We start from the raw sequence: 20,696 nt of genomic DNA on the forward strand, positions 1-20,696 counted from the left end.
GCGAGAGGACCGCTATGAGAACGAATCTGGATTTTTTATCCGACCAGCAGTTCCAGAGCCTGGGCATGCCGGCGCGCCACCCCTGGGTCACAGGGGTGGCGTTGCACGGGAGGGGGGCCCCCTTTCCAACACCTCCCGGAAGAAGGTAGAGAGGCCCCGGGGAGCAAACTGGGTGGAAGCATCCCACCGAGCAGTTCAGGGGCCTGGGCAGGAGTTCCTCGCTCCTCCCGCCGGCAGATAAGGTAGAATCTGCCGGTTTGAGCGAGAGGACCGCTATGAGAACGAATCTGAATTTTTTATCCGACCAGCAGTTCCAGAGCCTGGGCATGCCGGCGCGCCACCCCTGTGTCACAGGGGTGGCGTTGCACGGGAGGGGGGCCCCCTTTCCAACACCTCCCGGAAGAAGGTAGAGAGGCCCCGGGGAGCGAACTGGGTGGGCGCATCCCACCTAGCAGTTCAGGGGCCTGGGCAGGAGTTCCTCGCTCCTCCCGCCGGCAGAGAAGGTAGAATCTGTCGGTTTGAGCGAGAGGACCGCTATGAGAACGAATCTGGATTTTTAGCCGACCAGCAGTTCCAGGGGCCTGGGTAGGAGTCCCCCACTCATCCCCCCTGCTTTCTCCACCCTTGGATCTTCTCGTCTGCGTGAACACCTCCTCCACCCTTGATCGATTTGGCATGTCGCGACCCGGCGGGTAGGGACCCTCGCTCGGCCAGACTTTGGAGTCCGTGCCGGCATACGGCGAGCGTGTCCTCTCTCCCTTCTAGCCCGGGTCCGACGCTGCGTTTTCGCAGCACTCGTGGTGGTCCCCTCACCAGTTCGACCCCGTCGCCCAGCTCCTGCTGCCGGCGGTGGGTGCTTGGGGGGGAACCCCTCTGGCTGTCCTGTCGAGCTCGCTCCGAACGGGCAGAACAACAGGTGTCTGAAGTCACGCGTGGGTCGTACGCCCTCCGATTTGTTTCGGGCCTAAGGGATGCCCTGCGCGGCGGCACATCTTCTCCGCGGTCGATACTCCTAACAACCCGAACGGGCAGAAAAAATGTGTTTGAAACCGTGCGGTCTCGCCCCACGGGAGGGCCTCCCGGGCCTAAGGGACGCGTGGGTCGCACGCCTTCCGCCACTCCCCAGTCACCCGATTCGTTTCGGGCCTAAGGGATTGGTGGGGTGTTGTCTGCCCTCTGCCTCTCCCCAGTAACCCGGGTTGGTTCCGTCCCCGCGGCGTTCCCCGTGCGGCGGAGGCACGTCTTTCTCTGCGGTCGACACCCTGACGGGCAGGGAAAATGCGTTTGAAGTCGTGCGGTCTCACCACGGGAGGACAGCCTCCTGGGCCTAAGGGACACGCGGGTGGAACGCCCTCCGCCGCTCCCCAGTCACCCGATTCGTTTCGGGCCTAAGGGATGCGTGGGGTGTCTGCCCTCTGCCGCTCCCCAGTAACCCGGGTCGTTGCTTCTCCGCGGCGTCCCCCTGCACGGCGGCCGGGCGCATCCTCTGCTGTCATCGGGCTCCCCATCGCCGGCCGGCCGGTGCGGCCGCGCGATCCACTCGTTGGCGACCCCACGACGGGGTGAACCCGCGCCTTCCGAGCGACCTCGCCCGCGGGGGCTGGCCGCCGGGGCGTGGGATCATCCGCGCCGCATAGCCCTGCGTTTGCCAGAGAAGAGAGACTACAGGGTTGAAGCGGGTAGACAAGGAGCCCGAGAGGCAGGCAGGTGACCCGTCCCCGGGCCTCGGCCCTGGGGGCTTCTTCTCCTCCACCGCCACCTCCTTCCCTCTCACCCCCACTGCCCTCGTCTGCTCCTCTGCTGTCAGCGGCTAGGAAGGGGGAGGAAGAGGGCCGCGCTCGGTCTCGTGCGCGCGCCCTTCAGGGGCGTTTGGTCAGACTCTGGGTCTTTCCTTCCGCCTCCTCCTCCCTCTCCACGGGGGGCGGCTTCTCCGGAAGCCCCCTCCTCGCTCCGTCGCCTACCTGGTTGATCCTGCCAGTAGCATATGCTTGTCTCAAAGATTAAGATTACGTGTAAGTACACACGGCCGGTACAGTGAAACTGCGAATGGCTCATTAAATCAGTTATGGTTCCTTTGATCGCTCCAACCGTTACTTGGATAACTGTAGTAATACATGCCGACGAGCGCTGACCCCCAGGGATGCGTGCATTTATCAGACCAAAACCAATCCGGGGGCCCGGGCGCGGCGGGGCCCGCGGGCGGGGGTGGTCTCGGCCTCCCCGATTCCCGCCCGCCGCCGCTCTCCCAGGCCGCTTTGGTGACTCTAGATAACCTCGGGCCGATCGCACGTCCCCGTGACGGCGACGATCCATTCGTGGGATGCAAACACCCTGCCCACCCCCCAGGGTCTCTCTACCTTCTTCCGGGAGGTGTTGGAAAGGGGGCCCCCCTCCCGTGCAACGCCACCCCTGTGACCCAGGGGTGGTGCGCCAGCATGCCCAGGCTCTGGAACTGCACCTCTCCTCCCATTGACTTCCATTATACTCGGGTGCTCGGCCGAGCGCACGAATATCGCGGTGTGTTCGGACCGAACACACGAACACTTTGGTGCTCGCTCATCACTATTTTTAAGTTATAAAATTTGTTATGCCCAAAAAAATGTGAATGCCTAAAAAATGAAACCCAAAAAAACAATGACAATGATGTTTTTTTTTCCATTTCACACCACAATTTATTTATTTTTTTACATTTTCTTAATACAATATATGGTACATTACATGATAAAATTAAAAATATTACTTGGCCCACAAAAAACATGCCCTTAAGGGCTCATGCACATGAACATGTGCCACATGTGTGGTGCATTGGTACCCAAATCATGGTGTGGCCTGTGCTGATCGATGTAGACCCATTCAACTTGAATGGGTCTGCGATCCGTCCACACAGCAAAAAATCTGAGTAAATATTTTTTTTTTTTTACGGTGCAGAGGCACGGACGGAAATCCCACAGAAGCGCTCAGCAGTTCGCTCCATGCCTCTGCTCCGTATCTTCCAGTTTGCAGACCCATTCAAGTGAATGGGTCCACATCCGTGATACAGTGTGCACGCGACCGATGCAGACCCGCTGTTTGTAGGCGGCAGTAAGGGCACGGCCCTTAGGCTCTTTCACACAAGCACGTTTTCCATCCAGATGTGATGTGTGTATCAAACGGCTAGCATCCAGATTGAATCCTGATATTCATTTCAATGGGTCCATTTTCACACATCATCTCTGTGTTCAGGAAAAATCATAGCGTGTTCTATACTGTGCATTTTACATGCCGCTCTAGAGCCATAGAAGTGAATGGGGCTGTATAAAAAACGGAAGCCATGTTTACTAGGAGATGTAGAAAATTGCACGCAATCTGGACAGAAAAAACGCACACAGTGAATGCACACACAGAAAAAATGGATTGAACTTGTGTACAAAATTGTCTGTTTTTCCCTGAACAGATCCTGACACAATACATATTGCTTGTGTTAAAGAGGCCTTATGTTAAGTTAATGCAAATATATATAAGAAAAAAGAAAAAAAGAAGCGTTATGGCTCTTGGAAGGCGGGGAAATAAAGAAAATGAAAAAAAAAAAATGTTAACTGGCATGTAATGCCATGGAAAAACATGGGAATGGATAATGATAAGCTGTTTATGTGAGATACATTTTTCCGGCACTGTCATAGTTTGTGTATTACACATTAAATGATTTGCATTTCATTACATGGAAAATAATAGACTGTTTTGTCCACTTCAGGAAGTTCTCAATGATAAAATATCCTACCCAGATGGCACGTTTATGGACTGGGAATTTAAAATCTCCGTTATGTATGATATAGCTAAGGTAAGACTATGTATGTACACTCATACTATAAATTATGATGTTCACTAACTTATGCTTTATGGATCGCAGATCAGGAGAACACGAATTGCTGGTTACCCAGAACCAGCCAATTGAAAAAGGATATTGTACTGGCGTCTGTTGGCTGTCAAGTAGCCATACATATAAGGCAATATGAATTGAAGCATCAATAAAATTGTTCAATGACAATGTGAAACGAAAAAAATATAAAATTAACAAAAACAGCAATAAGTAACAATAAAATTGCAAATGTGTGCACATCCCCAGTCTAGCAGTCGATTGGTGATTGCTGTGGATCCCTCCTGGTCAAATATATCTAAATATTTGCTTGTATGAAATAAATAGCCGCAGTGGATAGACCTTCATACATCTTGGACTTGTCATTGTTTTTAGCAACAATCATTATCTTATAGAAAAAACAGCAAATGTCAATAGCTGTTGTATTAAGTATACAGTAGGTACAGTAGGTACCGTTAAGTACGTAGTGAATTAAAAAGATGCCAATAGATAGGTATCAAAACTCCATAGATATACAGAAGAAAGCAGAAACATGCAGCAGTGTTGAATGCCAGTGCGTCAAAACATGGCTATAGATATGTATCAAATATACAGTAGTTATCAGTTATCACGCTTTAGTGCTTCACACTTGATGGTATTGTGTCTCACCAGTGGCTGCCTACCATACATAGGTAGTTGTGGGAATCAGTCTGGTTGTTGTATTCTCCAACTGTTGTCCCTGCTAGTTTGGGACTATTACCTCTTCTGCTGTTGATGGAAGATCCGATCAGACTCCGGGTTCTCTGTGAATAGTGCTTGTGTGATAGTGATAGTGCTTGTGACTCATCCGACTGTGTGCAGAGGAGTCAGATTTCTCAGTTGGAAAGTCCAGAGTTTGCATCGGCATGCTCCAAACTGCTGGACATTATGGAAGCTGTAATTAGCATGTGTTGATATATGGATGCAGTTATATGAGAATAGTTGCAGATAAATATCCACATACTTTTTGTAGCCTTCTGGGTTACCTTCTCAAGGGCAATGATATGTATTCAGGATGTTTGAATGCAGAAACGCAAAAAAAGAAAGAAAAAGTTTAGAATCTGTACAATAATGAAAAAAATATTAATTTGGTACTGACATAATTCTACTGAACCAGAGAGTAAAGTTGGTATGTCACTTATAATGCATAGTGAATGCCATGAAAACAAAACCCCAAAAAAAATCACCAAAACGTCATTAAAAAATACAACTTGTCAGAGATTAAAAATCTGTAATGCTACCTGCACACAGTGCATAATGGAATATCAGATATGTCAAGTGGTAGGGGGCACTCAACTATCTGGTACCAGATGGACAAGGATGCTGTAAACAGTATTCTAGCAAATATTTATTCGGATAAAAACTGGTAATAATGGTATTGTGGTCCACTTCAGTGTATCGCTAAAATCAATCATAGAAAACAATGATATACAAATAAAAACATTACATAACATATTATGGCGCCAAAGGAAAAAATGTAACCATGAAGAAAAATAAAAATAATAAAAAACAGAAAAAATGAGAATGAAAAAATGTCACTGAATGCTTCTAATGGTTGGTGATGTACAATAGGAGCCTAATCGTTTGGAGCTCAAGGGCTCTAATTTAGGACATATCAGTCTGTTTGAGGCCGCGATACCATGAACTTCAAGGACTTCAGATGATCAGGGTATCCAGGTAAAACAAAAATCTATAATATGAGATATGGTGCTGTGTATCAGAAATAGTTAATGCAGCCTGCTTCTTATACAGGGAGTGCAGAATTAATAGGCAAATGAGTATTTTGACCACATCATCCTCTTTATGCATGTTGTCTTACTCCAAGCTGTATAGGCTCGAAAGCCTACTACCAATTAAGCATATTAGGTGATGTGCATCTCTGTAATGAGAAGGGGTGTGATCTAATGACATCAACACCCTATATCAGGTGTGCATAATTATTAGGCAACTTCCTTTCCTTTGGCAAAATGGGTCAAAAGAAGGACTTGACAGGCTCAGAAAAGTCAAAAATAGTGAGATATCTTGCAGAGGGATGCAGCACTCTTAAAATTGCAAAGCTTCTGAACAATCAAGCGTTTCATTCAAAATAGTCCACAGGGTCGCAAGAAGCGTGTGGAAAGACCAAGGCGCAAAATAACTGCCCATGAACTGAGAAAAGTCAAGCGTGCAGCTGCCAGGATGCCACTTGCCACCAGTTTGGCCATATTTCAGAGCTGCAGCATCACTGGAGTGCCCAAAAGCACAAGGTGTGCAATACTCAGAGACATGGCCAAGGTAAGAAAGGCTGAAAGACGACCACCACTGAACAAGACACACAAGCTGAAACGTCAAGACTGGGCCAAGAAATATCTCAAGACTGATTTTTCTAAGGTTTTATGGACTGATGAAATGAGAGTGAGTCTTGATGGGCCAGATGGATGGGCCCGTGGCTGGATTGGTAAAGGGCAGAGAGCTCCAGTCCGACTCAGACGCCAGCAAGGTGGAGGTGGAGTACTGGTTTGGGCTGGTATCATCAAAGATGAGCTTGTGGGGCCTTTTCGGGTTGAGGATGGAGTCAAGCTCAACTCCCAGTCCTACTGCCAGTTTCTGGAAGACCTTCTTCAAGCAGTGGTACAGGAAGAAGTCTGCATCCTTCAAGAAAAACATGATTTTCATGCAGGACAATGCTCCATCACACGCGTCCAAGTACTCCACAGCGTGGCTGGCAAGAAAGGGTATAAAAGAAGAAAATCTAATGACATGGCCTCCTTGTTCACCTGATCTGAACCCCATTGAGAACCTGTGGTCCATCATCAAATGTGAGATTTACAAGGTGGGAAAACAGTACACCTCTCTGAACAGTGTCTGGGAGGCTGTGGTTGCTGCTGCACGCAATGTTGATGGTGAACAGATCAAAACACTGACAGAATCCATGGATGGCAGGCTTTTGAGTGTCCTTGCAAAGAAAGGTGGCTATATTGGTCACTGATTTGTTTTTGTTTTGTTTTTGAATGTCAGAAATGTATATTTGTGAATGTTGAGATGTTATATTGGTTTCACTGGTAAAAATAAATAATTGAAATGGGTATATATTTGTTTTTTGTTAAGTTGCCTAATAATTATGCACAGTAATAGTCACCTGCACACAAAGATATCCCCCTAAAATAGCTAAAACTAAAAACAAACTAAAAACTACTTCCAAAAATATTCAGCTTTTATATTAATGAGTTTTTTGGGTTCATTGAGAACATGGTTGTTGCTCAATAATAAAATTAATCCTCAAAAATACAACTTGCCTAATAATTCTGCACTCCCTGTATACCAGGGGTGCACAACCTTTTCTGGTTGGGGGCCACATTGTCAACCTGAACCAATTCCAAGGGCCGAAAATAAACTTTAAAGGGGTATTACCAATTGAAATACTATATGTATGGCATATTGAACATACAGTATATATCATAAATGTCTAGTTACACTTCTAGTACTCCCAACTAATGGGACAATACATGAAAGATTCATGTGAGCAGCCACAAGACATAGACATACATGTCTGCCACCAGATGTTTGGGGGCCGCATAGAATGGTATTGAAGGCCGCATGTGGCCCCCGGGCCGCAGGTTGTGCACCCCTGCTATATACCGTTGCTCCAATGAGGGGCATGCACTATAGTAGGCAATATGGCAACTGAGAGATGACATTAAGTGATGATTGGAAAAACAGAACTGGTTAAAAATAACGCTGCTGCGATTTTTGGAAGGTGCTATGGATGTCTTGCGTGTTTCTTGCGTTTTTATCGTAAGTCATTCTGTCTTGTCTAGAGCTTGTATGATTCTCTATCCTAATAGACATAAACAGAATGTCCCAAGACTCCATGGACAATCTATCATCACACGTGTGATATTCAGTATTTAAACCTTTGATTTCTCAAACCTAAATAATCAGATAGCTGTACTATTTGTCTAATCTGCAATGGTGACACATTCATGCGATACTTGTGCATTGTGTATTCATATGCGATTTATATGCGTTTTCATAGGTAAGTAAAGGAACATTCCAAAATAGTGATTATGTAGGATGGATGAAGTGAAAACAATTTTACATGGATGTAACCCATGTGTAAATAGATAGAGGTATGTGTGTATTTAAATTCATGTAGGTGGGGGAGGGGGAGATATTGTGTATCCCTGTGAAAAAGTGATGATGTATGTGAGGTGAAATAAAGATTTAAAAAAAGAAAAAAGAAAAAGGGAACTGTAAATTGACAATCACCATACACCGGGATCGAGGTGCTGGTAAACAGCCTGACTCTCAATATCCTATTTCCGCCCGACATGTACCCCAGGATATTGCAGAAAGCCAAAAATCGGTGGATCGGTGTATGGTGATTGTCAATTTACAGTTCCTTATTTTATATTTTTTTTTGTATCTTTATTTCACCTCACATACATCATCACTTTTTCACAGGGATACACAATATTTCCCCCTCCCCCACCTACATGAATTTAAATACACATATACCTCCATCTAATTACACATGGGTTCCATCCATGTAAAATTCTTTTCACATCATCCATCCTACATAATCACTATTTTGGAATGTTCCTATACCATTATTACCAGTTTTTATCCGAATAAATATTTGCTAGAATACTGTTTACAGCATCCTTGTCCATCTGGTACCAGATAGTTGAGTGCCCTCTACCACTTGACAGATCTGCCATTCCATTTTTTCTGCAACCAGGGGTAGGTCGTAAGGGTTGTGCAACATACCCAGCTGATACGAGAGGTTAGAGCCACTGTACTACATTCACACAGTGCATGATGCAGGAAATCCACACCAAAACCACATAAATCCACACTATTTATCACAGTTTTTGGTGCATCTTGTGCACCTTTTATGCAGTTTTTGTTAACGATTTTGGTGCAAATTTTCTGTTTATTGTAACAACCCCATTAAATTCTATGGGGGAAAAAACATGATATATAAGAATCGCACAAACAATTGACATGTTGCAAATTTTAAAATCCACATGTAGGCTGCATTTTTTTCACACAAAGGCCCCTTTCACACGGGCGAGTATTCCGCGCGGATGCAATGTGTGAGTTGAACGCATTGCACCCGCACTGAATACCGACCCATTCATTTCTATGGGGCTGTTCACATGAGCGGTGATTTTCAAGCATCACTTATGCGTTGCGTGAAAATCGCAGCATGCTCCTCTTTGTGCATTGCGGTACGATAATCCACACAACGCAGGCCCCATAGAAGTGAATGGGGTTGCGTGAAAATCGCAAGCATCCGCAAGCAAGTGCGGATGCGGTGCGATTTTCACGCACGGTTGCTAGGAGATTAACATGGTTATAAGGGAAAATAATAGCATTCTGAATACAGAATGCATAGTCAAATAGCGCTGGAGGGGTTAAAAAAATATTTAAAATTATTTAACTCACCTTAGTCCACTTGTTCGCGTAGCCCGGCATCTCCTTCTGTCTCCTTTGCTGAACAGGACCTGGGGTGAGCATTCATTACATGAACAGGAACTGTGATGACGTCACTCCGGTCATCACATGTTTCATCACCATGGTAGAAGATCATGTGAAGGACCATGTGATGACCGGAGTGACGCCATTTGACTATGCATTCTGTATTCAGAATGCTATTATTTTCCCTTATAACCATGTTATAAGGGAAAATTGTCATGGCGGACATACACTTAGTATAAGATAACACACCAACCAGGCTCTGGACGAGAGACAGGGGAAGGGTCACCTCCTAGCTTATCCCTGACCTCTTTCCCTGCACTGCTCAGCCCACAGCAGACCTTAAAGGTAGGTGTACTAGTGTCCTCCAGCCTAGGCTAACAAAAACCCTGAATTCCCTAAGATGGTGAAGTGGGGAGATGGGAGCAGTCTGCTCGCACAGAACCTGGGTGGACAAGAAGACACAAACAACCGAACAAGCAATGACACTTATCTCTGAGAGCAGGAACAGACAGCCAACCTTCTCTCCAAACTTCCCAGACAGAATGAACAGTATAATCCGCTCAGAACACTGGGCAGTGTGCTATTTAACCTAAAGACCCCACCCAGTGCACCTGAGAGAGGCGGATCCAGCACGACTCCAAAGCAATCACTAAACTCGTGCTGCTATCCTGGCTGACCTCCACACATGGTCAGAGTGGGGCATGACTGTACCCCCCCTTCTACGGGTGACCTCCGGACACCCCGGACCAACCTTATCCGGATGGGACCTATGAAAGGCCCTCACCAGTCGGCTGGCGTTGACATCAGACGCTGGAACCCACATCCTCTCTTCAGGACTGTATCCCCTCCAGTGTACCAGGTACTGGAGGGAGCCCCGAAGAACTCTCGAGTTGAGAATCCTGAAGATCTCGAACTCCAAGTTTCCCTCGACTAGAACAGGAGGAGGAGGCAATGGCGATGGTACCACCGGTTTAACATATTTCTTTATCAAAGACCTGTGGAAGACATCATGGATCCTCCAAGTCTGCGTAAGATCCAGCCGAAATGCCACCGGATTGATCACCGCAGAAATCTTATACGGACCAATAAATCTTGGACCCAGTTTCCAAGATGGCACTCTCAATTTGATATTCTTAGTGGACAACCACACCAGATCACCCACACACAGGTCCGGACCAGTCACACGTCTCCTGTCAGCCATTCATTTATACCTCTCACTAGTGATGAGCGGGAGGTGCCATATTCGATTTCGCGATATTTCGCGAATATTCGAATGAATATTCGTGTTATATTCGTCGAAATCGAATATTCGTAATTATTCCAATTATCGCGAATAATATACGAATTTTTTTTTCGCGTATTGCGATTATTTATCTTGATAGTATAAGGCAACGTTCCTATGCTAATTGACTATGGCTAGGCTAATATGTGTATTTTACGAAATTTCGTGATTTGCTCTAACTTCGTCTCTTAGAATATTACGAATATTCTAAAAGACGAAGTTAGAGCAATATTACGAAATTTCGTAAAATACACATATAGATTGTAATTTAGCTAATATACTGCTATAATCCCTTTTTTTGCCTCTAATTTTTTTTTTGCCTCTTCTGAACTTAAGTTTTGTAAAATATGTACACTATTAAAAAATAATACTATAGCAGTATATTAGCTTAAATACAATCTATGTGTATTTTACGAAATTTCGTAATATTGCTCTAACTTCGTCTTTTAGAATATTCGTAATATTCTAAAAGACGAAGTTAGAGCAATATTAAGAACATTTGCAAAAGCCGAAATTGCGATGCGAGTAATATAATACGAAATAATCGCATGAAGATTTCAACTTAGCACTGCTATATTCCATATTCTAGCCTAATATGGAATATAGCTGTGCTAAGTTAGCACTGCTCTATTCCACACTAGGCTAGAATATGGAATATAGCAGTGCTAAGTTGAAATCTTCATGCGATTATTTAGTGTTATATTACTCGCATCGCAACTTGCGAAATTTGCAAATGTTCTTAATATTGCTCTAACTTCGTCTTTTAGAATATTACGAATATTCTAAAAGACGAAGTTAGAGCAATATTACGAAATTTCTAAAAGACGAAGTTAGAGCAATATTACGAAATTTCGTAAAATACACATAGATTGTATTTAAGCTAATATACTGCTATAGTAATATTTTTTAACAGTGTACATATTTTACAAAACTTAAGTTCAGAAGAGGCAAAAAAAATTAGAGGAAAAAAAAAGGGATTATAGCACTATATAAGCTAAATTACAATCTATATGTGTATTTTACGAAATTTCGTAATATTGCTCTAACTTCGTCTTTTAGAATATTCGTAATATTCTAAAAGACGAAGTTAGAGCAATATTAAGAACATTTGCAAATTTCGCAAGTTGCGATGCGAGTAATATAACACGAAATAATCGCATGAAGATTTCAACTTAGCACTGCTATATTCCATATTCTAGCCTAGTGTGGAATAGAGCAGTGCTAACTTAGCACAGCTATATTCCATATTAGGCTAGAATATGGAATATAGCAGTACTAAGTTAAAATCTTCATGCGATTATTTCGTATTATATTACTCGCATCGCAACTTGCGAAATTTCGTAAAATACACATATAGATTAGATTGTAATTTAGCTAATATGGAATATAGCAGTAAGTTGAAAACGCCACTGACTGGAGCAGCCAGGAAGCCAGGAATCCAAAGGACAGGTAAGAACAACTTTAGAGAAGTGGGAAAGAAAAAAAATATTATAATAAAAAAAAAAATACGAATATTCGAATTCGCGAATATATAGAACGATATTCTAAATATTCGCGAAATCTCGAAATTGCGATATTCGAGAAAAAAATTCGTAATTCGAATATTCGCGCTCAACACTACCTCTCACCCATCTTCTCCAAATTCCCTTGAATCCTCCACCAGATGGAGGATAAGGCAGAAGAGAATCTCTCCTCCTCTGGCATCCCAGAGGAACCAGTCCTAGAAAAGGTACCAAACTGAGGATGGAAACCGTATGCACCAAAAAATGGCGACTTACCCAAGGACTCCTGCCTATGGTTATTCAATGCAAATTCTGCTAAGGACAAGAATGAGGACCAGTCCTCCTGATTCTCGGCCACAAAGCACCTCAAGTAGGTCTCCAGGTTTTGATTGGTACGCTCCGTCTGACCATTCGACTGTGGATGAAAAGCCGACGAAAAAGAAAGTTGAATGCCAAGCCGAGAGCAGAACGCCCTCCAAAACCTGGAGACAAACTGCGAGCCCCTATCAGAGACCACATCCGAAGGAATACCGTGCAATTTCACAATATTATCCACAAAGACTTGCGCAAGAGTCTTAGCGTTAGGCAGACTCGTTAGTGGTATAAAGTGAGCCATTTTACTGAAATGGTCGACTACCACCAAAATCACTGTTCTCCCGGAGGAACTCGGCAGGTCCGTAAAAAAGTCCATGGACAAATGCGTCCAAGGATGAGATGGAATAGACAATGGCAGAAGTGAACCAGGCGGTCGAGTATGAGCAACCTTTGAGAGAGCGCAGGTTTCACAAGCTGTCACGTAATTCTCAATACTCTTACGTAACCCTGGCCACCAGAACCTCCGGGACACCAGATCACAGGTGGACTTACCACCAGGATGTCCAGCGAGAACAGTATTGTGATGTTACTTGAACACCTTGTATCGTAGGCCCTCAGGAACAAACAACCTCCCTGGAGGACACGAACCAGGAACCCCCTCCTGAGCTCCCAATACCTCCATCTCCAATTCAGGGTACAGAGCGGAGACCACCACCCCATCCGCCAAAATCGGCACTGGATCTTCTGAATCACCTCCCCCAGGGAAGCTGCGAGACAAGGCATCTGCCTTGACGTTCTTGACCCCTGGACGAAAGGTAACCACGAAATTGAACCTGTTAAAAAACAATGACCATCTGACCTGTCTGGGGTTCAGACGCTTGGTAGATTGCAGGTAGGCCAAATTCTTATGGTCTGTATACACCGTAACGGGGTGGGACGCCCCCTCTAACCAGTGACGCCATTCCTCAAAGGCCAACTTAATAGCCAACAATTCCCTATCGCCAACATCATAATTCCTCTCGGCGACCGAGAGCTTCCTGGAGAAGAAGGCACACGGGACCCACTTGCCAGGAGAAGGACCCTGCGAAAGCACCGCCCCAACACCCACCTCTGATGCATCAACCTCCACCACGAATGGCTGAGATACATCCGGCTGCACCAGAATGGGAGCAGACGCAAAACGCTCCTTACTAGCCGAAAATGCCTGCAATACCTCATCCGACCAGACAGAGACATCAGCGCCCTTCTTGGTCATATCAGTAAGGGGTTTGACTAGGGTGGAGTAATTCAAAATAAATTTCCTATAATAATTTGTAAACCCCAAGAACCGCATCAAAGCTTTCTGATTCTCCGGTCGGTCCCACTCCAGAACTGCCCGGACCTTTTCGGGGTCCATACGAAAACCGGAATCAGAAAGCATGTATCCCAAGAACGGAAGCTCTTGCACCGCAAACAAACATTTCTCCAGTTTAGCATATAACATTCTCCCGAAGGATCGTCAAAACCTGTCTCACATGATCCTGATGGGTCTTCAGATCAGGAGAATAAATTAAGATGTCATCTAGGTAAACTACTACGAACCTCCCCACCAAGTGATGAAAAATATCATTGACGAATCGCTGAAATACCGCTGGCGCATTCGTCAACCCAAAAGGCATCACCAGGTTCTCAAAATGACCCTCGTGCGTATTGAAGGCTGTCTTCCACTCATCCCCCTCCTTGATCCTGATCAGATTGTATGCTCCCCTCAAATCCAACTTGGAGAACACCTTGGCTCCAACAATCTGATCAAAAAGATCAGAGATCAAAGGCAGGGGATATGGATCCCAGACTGTAATACGGTTCAACTCCCGGAAGTCCAAACACGGTCTCAGAGATCCATCTTTCTTCTTCACGAAGAACAAACCTACTGCCACTGGAGACTTAGATGGTCTGATATGACCCTTTGCCAAACTCTCGGCGACATACTTTTGCATGACCTCTCTCTCGGGTTGATAGAGGTTGTAAAGTCGAGAATTAGGCAACTTAGCCCCTGGAATAAGATTCACTGGACAATCATAGTCTCGATGAGGGGGCAATTCCTGAGCCCCACCCTCCGAAAAGACATCCAAAAAATCCGAGAGATACTGAGGCAAGGCCGTAATGGACACTTCAGCTATAGATGTGACAAGACAATTATCCGAACAAAACTTGCTCCAACCAATGATTTGTCTTGCTTGCCAGTCTATAATTGGGTTATGTCTAGACAACCATGGCAACCCCAACACTATTGGCGCTGACAAATCCTTCATGACAAAACAAGAAATAATGTCAGCATGTGAATCACCCACCCTTAAATGAATACCATGAACAATGTGAGTAAGGTTCCTTTGAGAAAGAGGGGAAGAATTAATTGCAAAAACAGGAATCTCGTTCTCTAACGTGCAAGTACTTAGTCCCAGGCCCTGAAGAAAAAGAAAGTCAATTAAATTCACCCCAGCACCACAATCAAGGAAAACATCAACAAACACATTTCTAGACTCTAGCGCCACCATAGCTGAAAGGAGAAAACGGGAACTGCAGGGAGCTTGCATACCCGTATGCTCCACCACACCATTCATACAACCGAGTGTGAGGGGAGTTTTTTTTTTTCTTTTTTCTTTTTCTCTTCCACCTGTGGTTTAACATAAGGACAAGAAAAAATACAATGATCCTTCTTCCCACAATAGAAACATAGATTGTGCACTCTTCGAAAGTCTCTACTATCAGAATGGCCAGAAATCTGACCTAACTACATGGGTTCCTCCCCTACCCCAGAGTAACAAGCAATATCATTCTGGGCAGCTGGTGAAACAAAACCACACGCGGGAGGAATCCCCTGCACAGAGGGACCCTTACACCTCTCTCTGATACGTCTATCCAAACGTATAGCCAAAGACATTGCATTCTGCAAAGTATCTGGGTATTCATGAAAACCCAGGGCATCTTTCAACTTTTCAGATAAACCCTGACAAAACTGACTACGTAACGCAGGGTCGTTCCACCTTGACTCAGTAGCACACCTCCTAAACTCTGTGCAGTAAACCTCAGCAGTATATTTACCCTGTAGTAAGTTACGTAATTTTGATTCTGCCATCGAAACTCAATCTGGGTCATCGTAAATCAGTCCCAGGACTTTAAAAAATTCCTCCACCGACCGGAGGGCCAGAGAACCGGGCGGCAGAGAAAAAGCCCAGGATTGCGCGTCCCTTTTAAGCAAAGACATGATGATACCCACCCTCTGATCTTCATTACCTGAAGAAAATGGGCACAATCTAAAGTACAACTTACATGATTCTTTGAAGCGAAAAAAATCATCAGTACCCCCTGCAAATTTCTCAGGAAGAGCGACTTTAGGCTCCCCAACAATTTGACCTGTACCTGTTGCCAGCACCTTCTGACACTGTGTGACCGAACAGTGCAGATCCGCAACCTCTAGGGATAAACCCTGCATGCGGTCAACCAGTGCATCAATTGACGCCATCACAAAAGCGCTGAGCAATGGCCATCACAGTATGGCGGATTATAATGTCACGGCGGACGTACACTTAGTATCAAAGATAACACACCAACCAGGCTCTGGACGAGAGACAGGGGAAGGGTCACCTCCTAGCTTATCCCTGACCTCTTTCCCTGCACTGCTCAGCCCACAGCAGACCCTAAAGGTAGGTGTACTAGTGTCCTCCAGCCTAGGCTAACAAAAACCCTGAATTCCCTAAGATGGTGAAGTGGGGAGATGGGAGCAGTCTGCTCGCACAGAACCTGGATGGACAAGAAGACACAAACAACCGAACAAGCAATGACACTTATCTCTGAGCGCAGGAACAGACAGCCAACCTTCTCTCCAAACTTCCCAGACAGAATGAACAGTATAATCCGCTCAGAACACTGGGCAGTGTGCTATTTAACCTAAAGACCCCACCCAGTGCACCTGAGAGAGGCGGATCCAGCACGGCTCCAAAGCAATCACTAAACTCGTGCTGCTATCCTGGCATGACAAAAATAATACAATCTACAGAACACCGATCCCAAGCCCGAAATTCTCTGAAGAAGTTCGGGTTTGGGTACCAAACATGCACGATTTTTTTCACGTGAGTGCAAAACGCATTACAATGTTTTGCACTCGCGCAGAAAAATCGCGGGTGTTCCCGTAACGCACCCGCACATTTTCCCACAACGCCCGTGTGACAGGGGCCTTTATGTGCAATGTGTGCAGGTACTGCGCTGTTTAAAATTGAAGAAAATATATTTTAGTCTAGGAACATAATATATTGAAATCAGTCAATAACACATTTGTAGAATAAATGTAAAGGGAAACAATGCAGAATGAAGGATCTAAACCTAATGGTTTTGGCTTCAAGGGGTTGTCATTTTACACTGCTTTTTTCCAGGGTTACGACCACCCTACAATCCAGCAGCGGTGGCTGTGCTTAAACAGTGATGAGCGGCAGGGGTAATATTCAAATTCACTATATTTCATGGGTTTATATTTGTCAAATATTCACAAATTCGAGATTATTTTCTTGATTGTGAAAATTAGCAATACAAAAATTTGCGATCAACACTGCTCCTAAATTCAAAGATATTGCAGCCTTCTCATTGGCCCACAAGCAAGAAGCAGTGAGGGATCATGGGTACTGATGTAAAAATCTAGAATATTAGCGTTTACGAAGATATAGCACTAGATGATCTACTAGTTAAGGAAATTGCTAAAATGATATTGAAAGGGGACGTTATCATTATGGGAGACTTTAATCTTCCTGATATAAACTGGAAAACCAAAATAGCTAGTTCTGCCAGGAGTACAGATATTCTAAATTCCCTACTGGGATTATCTCTACAGCAAGTAGTTGAGGAGCCAACCCGGAAGAAGGCCATTTTAGATTTAGTATTCACAAATGGGAATTTGGTATCTGATATTACTGTAGGGGAAAGCTTGGGATCTTGTGATCACCAGTCAGTGTGGTTTACCATAAGTACAGTGACTTATGGTAAACTGAGTCACACCACACAAAAACAAAAGTTTTAGATTTTTAGAAAAACTGACTTTTCTAAAACTAGATTAGTGGTATACGAGTCCCTATAAGATTGAAAGAGTTTCAATGGAGTTCAGGAGAAATGGGACTACTTAAAAGTGGCACTATTGAAGGCAACAGATAATTGCATAAGGCTTGTCAGTAAAAGCAAAAAAAAAAAAAGTGACCACTGTGGTACTCAGCAGAAGTGGCAAAAATCATTAAAAAATAAAATATAGCATTTAGTAATTATATAAAAAAACAAAATGAGGATGACAGGCAAATTTATAAGATTAGGCAGAGAGAGGCCAAACAAGTTATAAGAGCTTCTAAAGCACAGGCAGAAGAGAAATTAGCTTAGTCAGTGAAAAAAAGGTGATAAGACATTCTTCAAATACATAAATGAAAAAAGGAAAGTGAAACAAGGAATTACCAAATTAAAAACAAAAGAGGAAAGGTATATGGAAGAAGATAAAGAACTAGCTGACTGCCTCAATGAATACTTCTGTTCAGTTTTTATAAAGGAAAATGAAGTAAAAGGACCTCAGTTAGAGAGGAAGACTAATGAATCTTTTGACGCATGTGTCTTTACAAAGGAAGAGGTTCGAAGTCAGCTGTCTAAAATTAATACAAATAAGTTACAGGGACTGATGGGATTCAACCAAAACTATTAAAAGAGCTTAGTGGTGAACTAGCAAAACCATTAACAGTTTTATTTAATCAATCACTGGTAACAGGAATCATCCCAAAAGATTGGAAATTAGCAAATGTTGTACCCATTCACAAGAAAGTTAGTAGGGAGGAATCAGGCAACTATTGGCCAGTAAGCCTGACATCAATAGTGGGGAAATTGATGGAAACCATACTTAAGGAGAGGATTGTGAAACATCTAAAATCCCATGAATTGAAAGATGGAAAACAGCATGGGTTTACTTCTGGGAGATCATGTCAAACTAATCTTATAGATTTTTTTGATTGGGTGACTAAAATAATAGATGGCTGAGGTGCAGTAGATATCGTTTATCTAGACTTTAGTAATTCTTTTGATACTGTCCCACATAGAAGGCTTATCAATAAATTGCAGTCTTTGTGCTTGGGCTCCCATATTGTTGAATGGATTAGGCAGTGGCTTAGGGACAGACAACAGAGGGTTGTAGTCAATGGAGTATATTCAGACCATGGTTTTGTTACCAGTGGGGTACCTCAGGGATCTATTCTGGGACCTGTATTGTTTAATATCTTTATCAGCGAAATCACAGAAGGCCTCGATGGTCTTTTTTGCTGATGACACAAAGATTTGTAACAGGGTTGATGTTCCTGGAGGGATACACCAAATGGAAAAGTATTTAGGAAAACTAGAGGAATGGTCAAAAATCTGGCAACTAAAATGTAATGTTGATAAGTGCAAGATAATGCACCTGGGGCGTAAAAACCCAAGAGCAGAATATAAAATCAGTGATACAGTCCTAACCTCAGTATCTGAGGAAAGGGATTTAGGGGTCATTATTTCAGGTAGGCAGACAATGTCATAGAGCAGCAGGAAATGCTAGGCAGAATGCTTGGGTGTATAGGGAGAGGCATTACCAGTAGAAAGAGGGAGGTGCTCATGCCGCTCTACAGAGCACTAGTGAGACCTCATTTGGAGTATTGTACGCAGTACTGGAGACCATATCTCCAGAAGGATATTGATACTTTGGAGAGAGTTCAGAGAAGAGCTACTAAACTAGTACATGGATTGCAGGATAAAACTTACCAGGAAAGATTAAAGGACCTTAACATGTATAGCTTGGAAGAAAGACGAGACAGAGGGGATATGATAGAAACTTTTAAATACATAAAGGGAATCAACAAGGTAAAGGAGAAGAGAATATTTAAAAGAAGAAAAACTGCTACAAGAGGACATCATTTTAAATTAGAGGGGCAAAGGTTTAAAAGTAATATCAAGAAGTATTACTTTACTGAGAGAGTAGTGGATGCATGGAATAGACTTCCTGCAGAAGTGGTAGCTGCAAATACAGTGAAGGAGTTTAAGCATGCATGGGATAGGCATAAGGCCATCCTTCATATAAGATAGGGCCAAGGGCTATTCATAGTATTCAGTATATTGGGCAGACTAGGTGGGCCAAATGGTTCTTATCTGCCGACACATTCTATGTTTCTATGTTATATTCTAGATATTTGCGAATTCTTAAAGTGCCATTATTCGCGATTCGAATATTCGCGATCAACACTATGCTTGAACACTATAGGAAAAAGCACTGGCCTCTCTGGTAGCCGGGACCTTGGGGGTGTGCATAGGCATGCATGCGCAGTAGCTCCAATCTCAGCCACCTCATATCTGCGTTGCAGAGGTGGCCATAACCCCTGCATATGAGGATTGTATAATATGATGGAAAAATGAATCAAGCCAGCAAAGGAGGCAGCATGGACAAACACAATACATTAGTAAGTGCCTTGTGTTAACTTTCTGTACATGATATAAATCATTTGCTGAAGTGGAACAACCCCTATAATGACAAATCAGTGCATATTCTGCTTCAATATAGCAAGTGTTTTTGTTACCAAAATAATTTCTCAATTACAGGGTATGTCCTATCTACACTCAAGTAAAGCTGAGGTCCATGGCAGACTTAAGTCAACAAACTGTGTAGTCGATAGTCGTATGGTAGTGAAAATCACTGACTTTATTTGTAATTCCATTATGAGTCCTAAGAAAGGTAAGTGTGAATACCATGTCATAAACATTTTTCTAACAAATAAATCTGTTTATGTCAATCATCCAAAGTATAAGTCTGACATTTTTAGGTCTAAAATTTTGAGATAATTAATTTCAAAATTCAACTAAGGCAACTTTACAGATTTGCAGAGCAGCTTTGGAAGAAACTCTTCTACATAGAAATATGCAGTCTTCAATCACTTTTGCTAAACAGCACTGCTTTGCTACTGCCGTATCTTCTGTTTCACAACCCCAGACAATTATCACTTCTAACTCCCTACTCCATTACTTCAACATCTCTCATCTTATATGCCACATATTTTAACCCTTGCAGGTTGCCGCTGCAGTAGCAAGGACATTTGAGATCTGTCCTTGCTGCCAAGGGCTGTATCTCAGGCTATATACCAGCTAAGAATCTAGGTTTTGGTCAGTGGTTAGTACTGCTGCCTACCAGTGCTGGGGTACTTTGTTGAAAATCAACCAAGGACAACATCTGCATGGAACCAGTATATTT

At 43.7% G+C, this 20,696-nt stretch overlaps 1 protein-coding gene across 1 annotated transcript in view; it reads left to right on the forward strand.

Moving 5' to 3' along the window:
* The window catches only part of GUCY2C (guanylate cyclase 2C), a 576,500-nt gene that overhangs the window by 322,164 nt on the left and 233,640 nt on the right, over nucleotides 1-20,696 (forward strand). Inside the window, exons 16-17 of the mRNA XM_044302403.1 lie at nucleotides 3,731-3,817; nucleotides 20,051-20,183. Of these exons, the coding sequence (XP_044158338.1) occupies nucleotides 3,731-3,817; nucleotides 20,051-20,183 (220 nt within the window). The remainder of the gene's footprint in view (nucleotides 1-3,730; nucleotides 3,818-20,050; nucleotides 20,184-20,696) is intronic.

Source organism: Bufo gargarizans, chromosome 7 (genome assembly GCF_014858855.1).
Source record: "Bufo gargarizans isolate SCDJY-AF-19 chromosome 7, ASM1485885v1, whole genome shotgun sequence".
In the NCBI taxonomy this organism is placed as follows: Eukaryota; Metazoa; Chordata; class Amphibia; order Anura; family Bufonidae; genus Bufo; species Bufo gargarizans.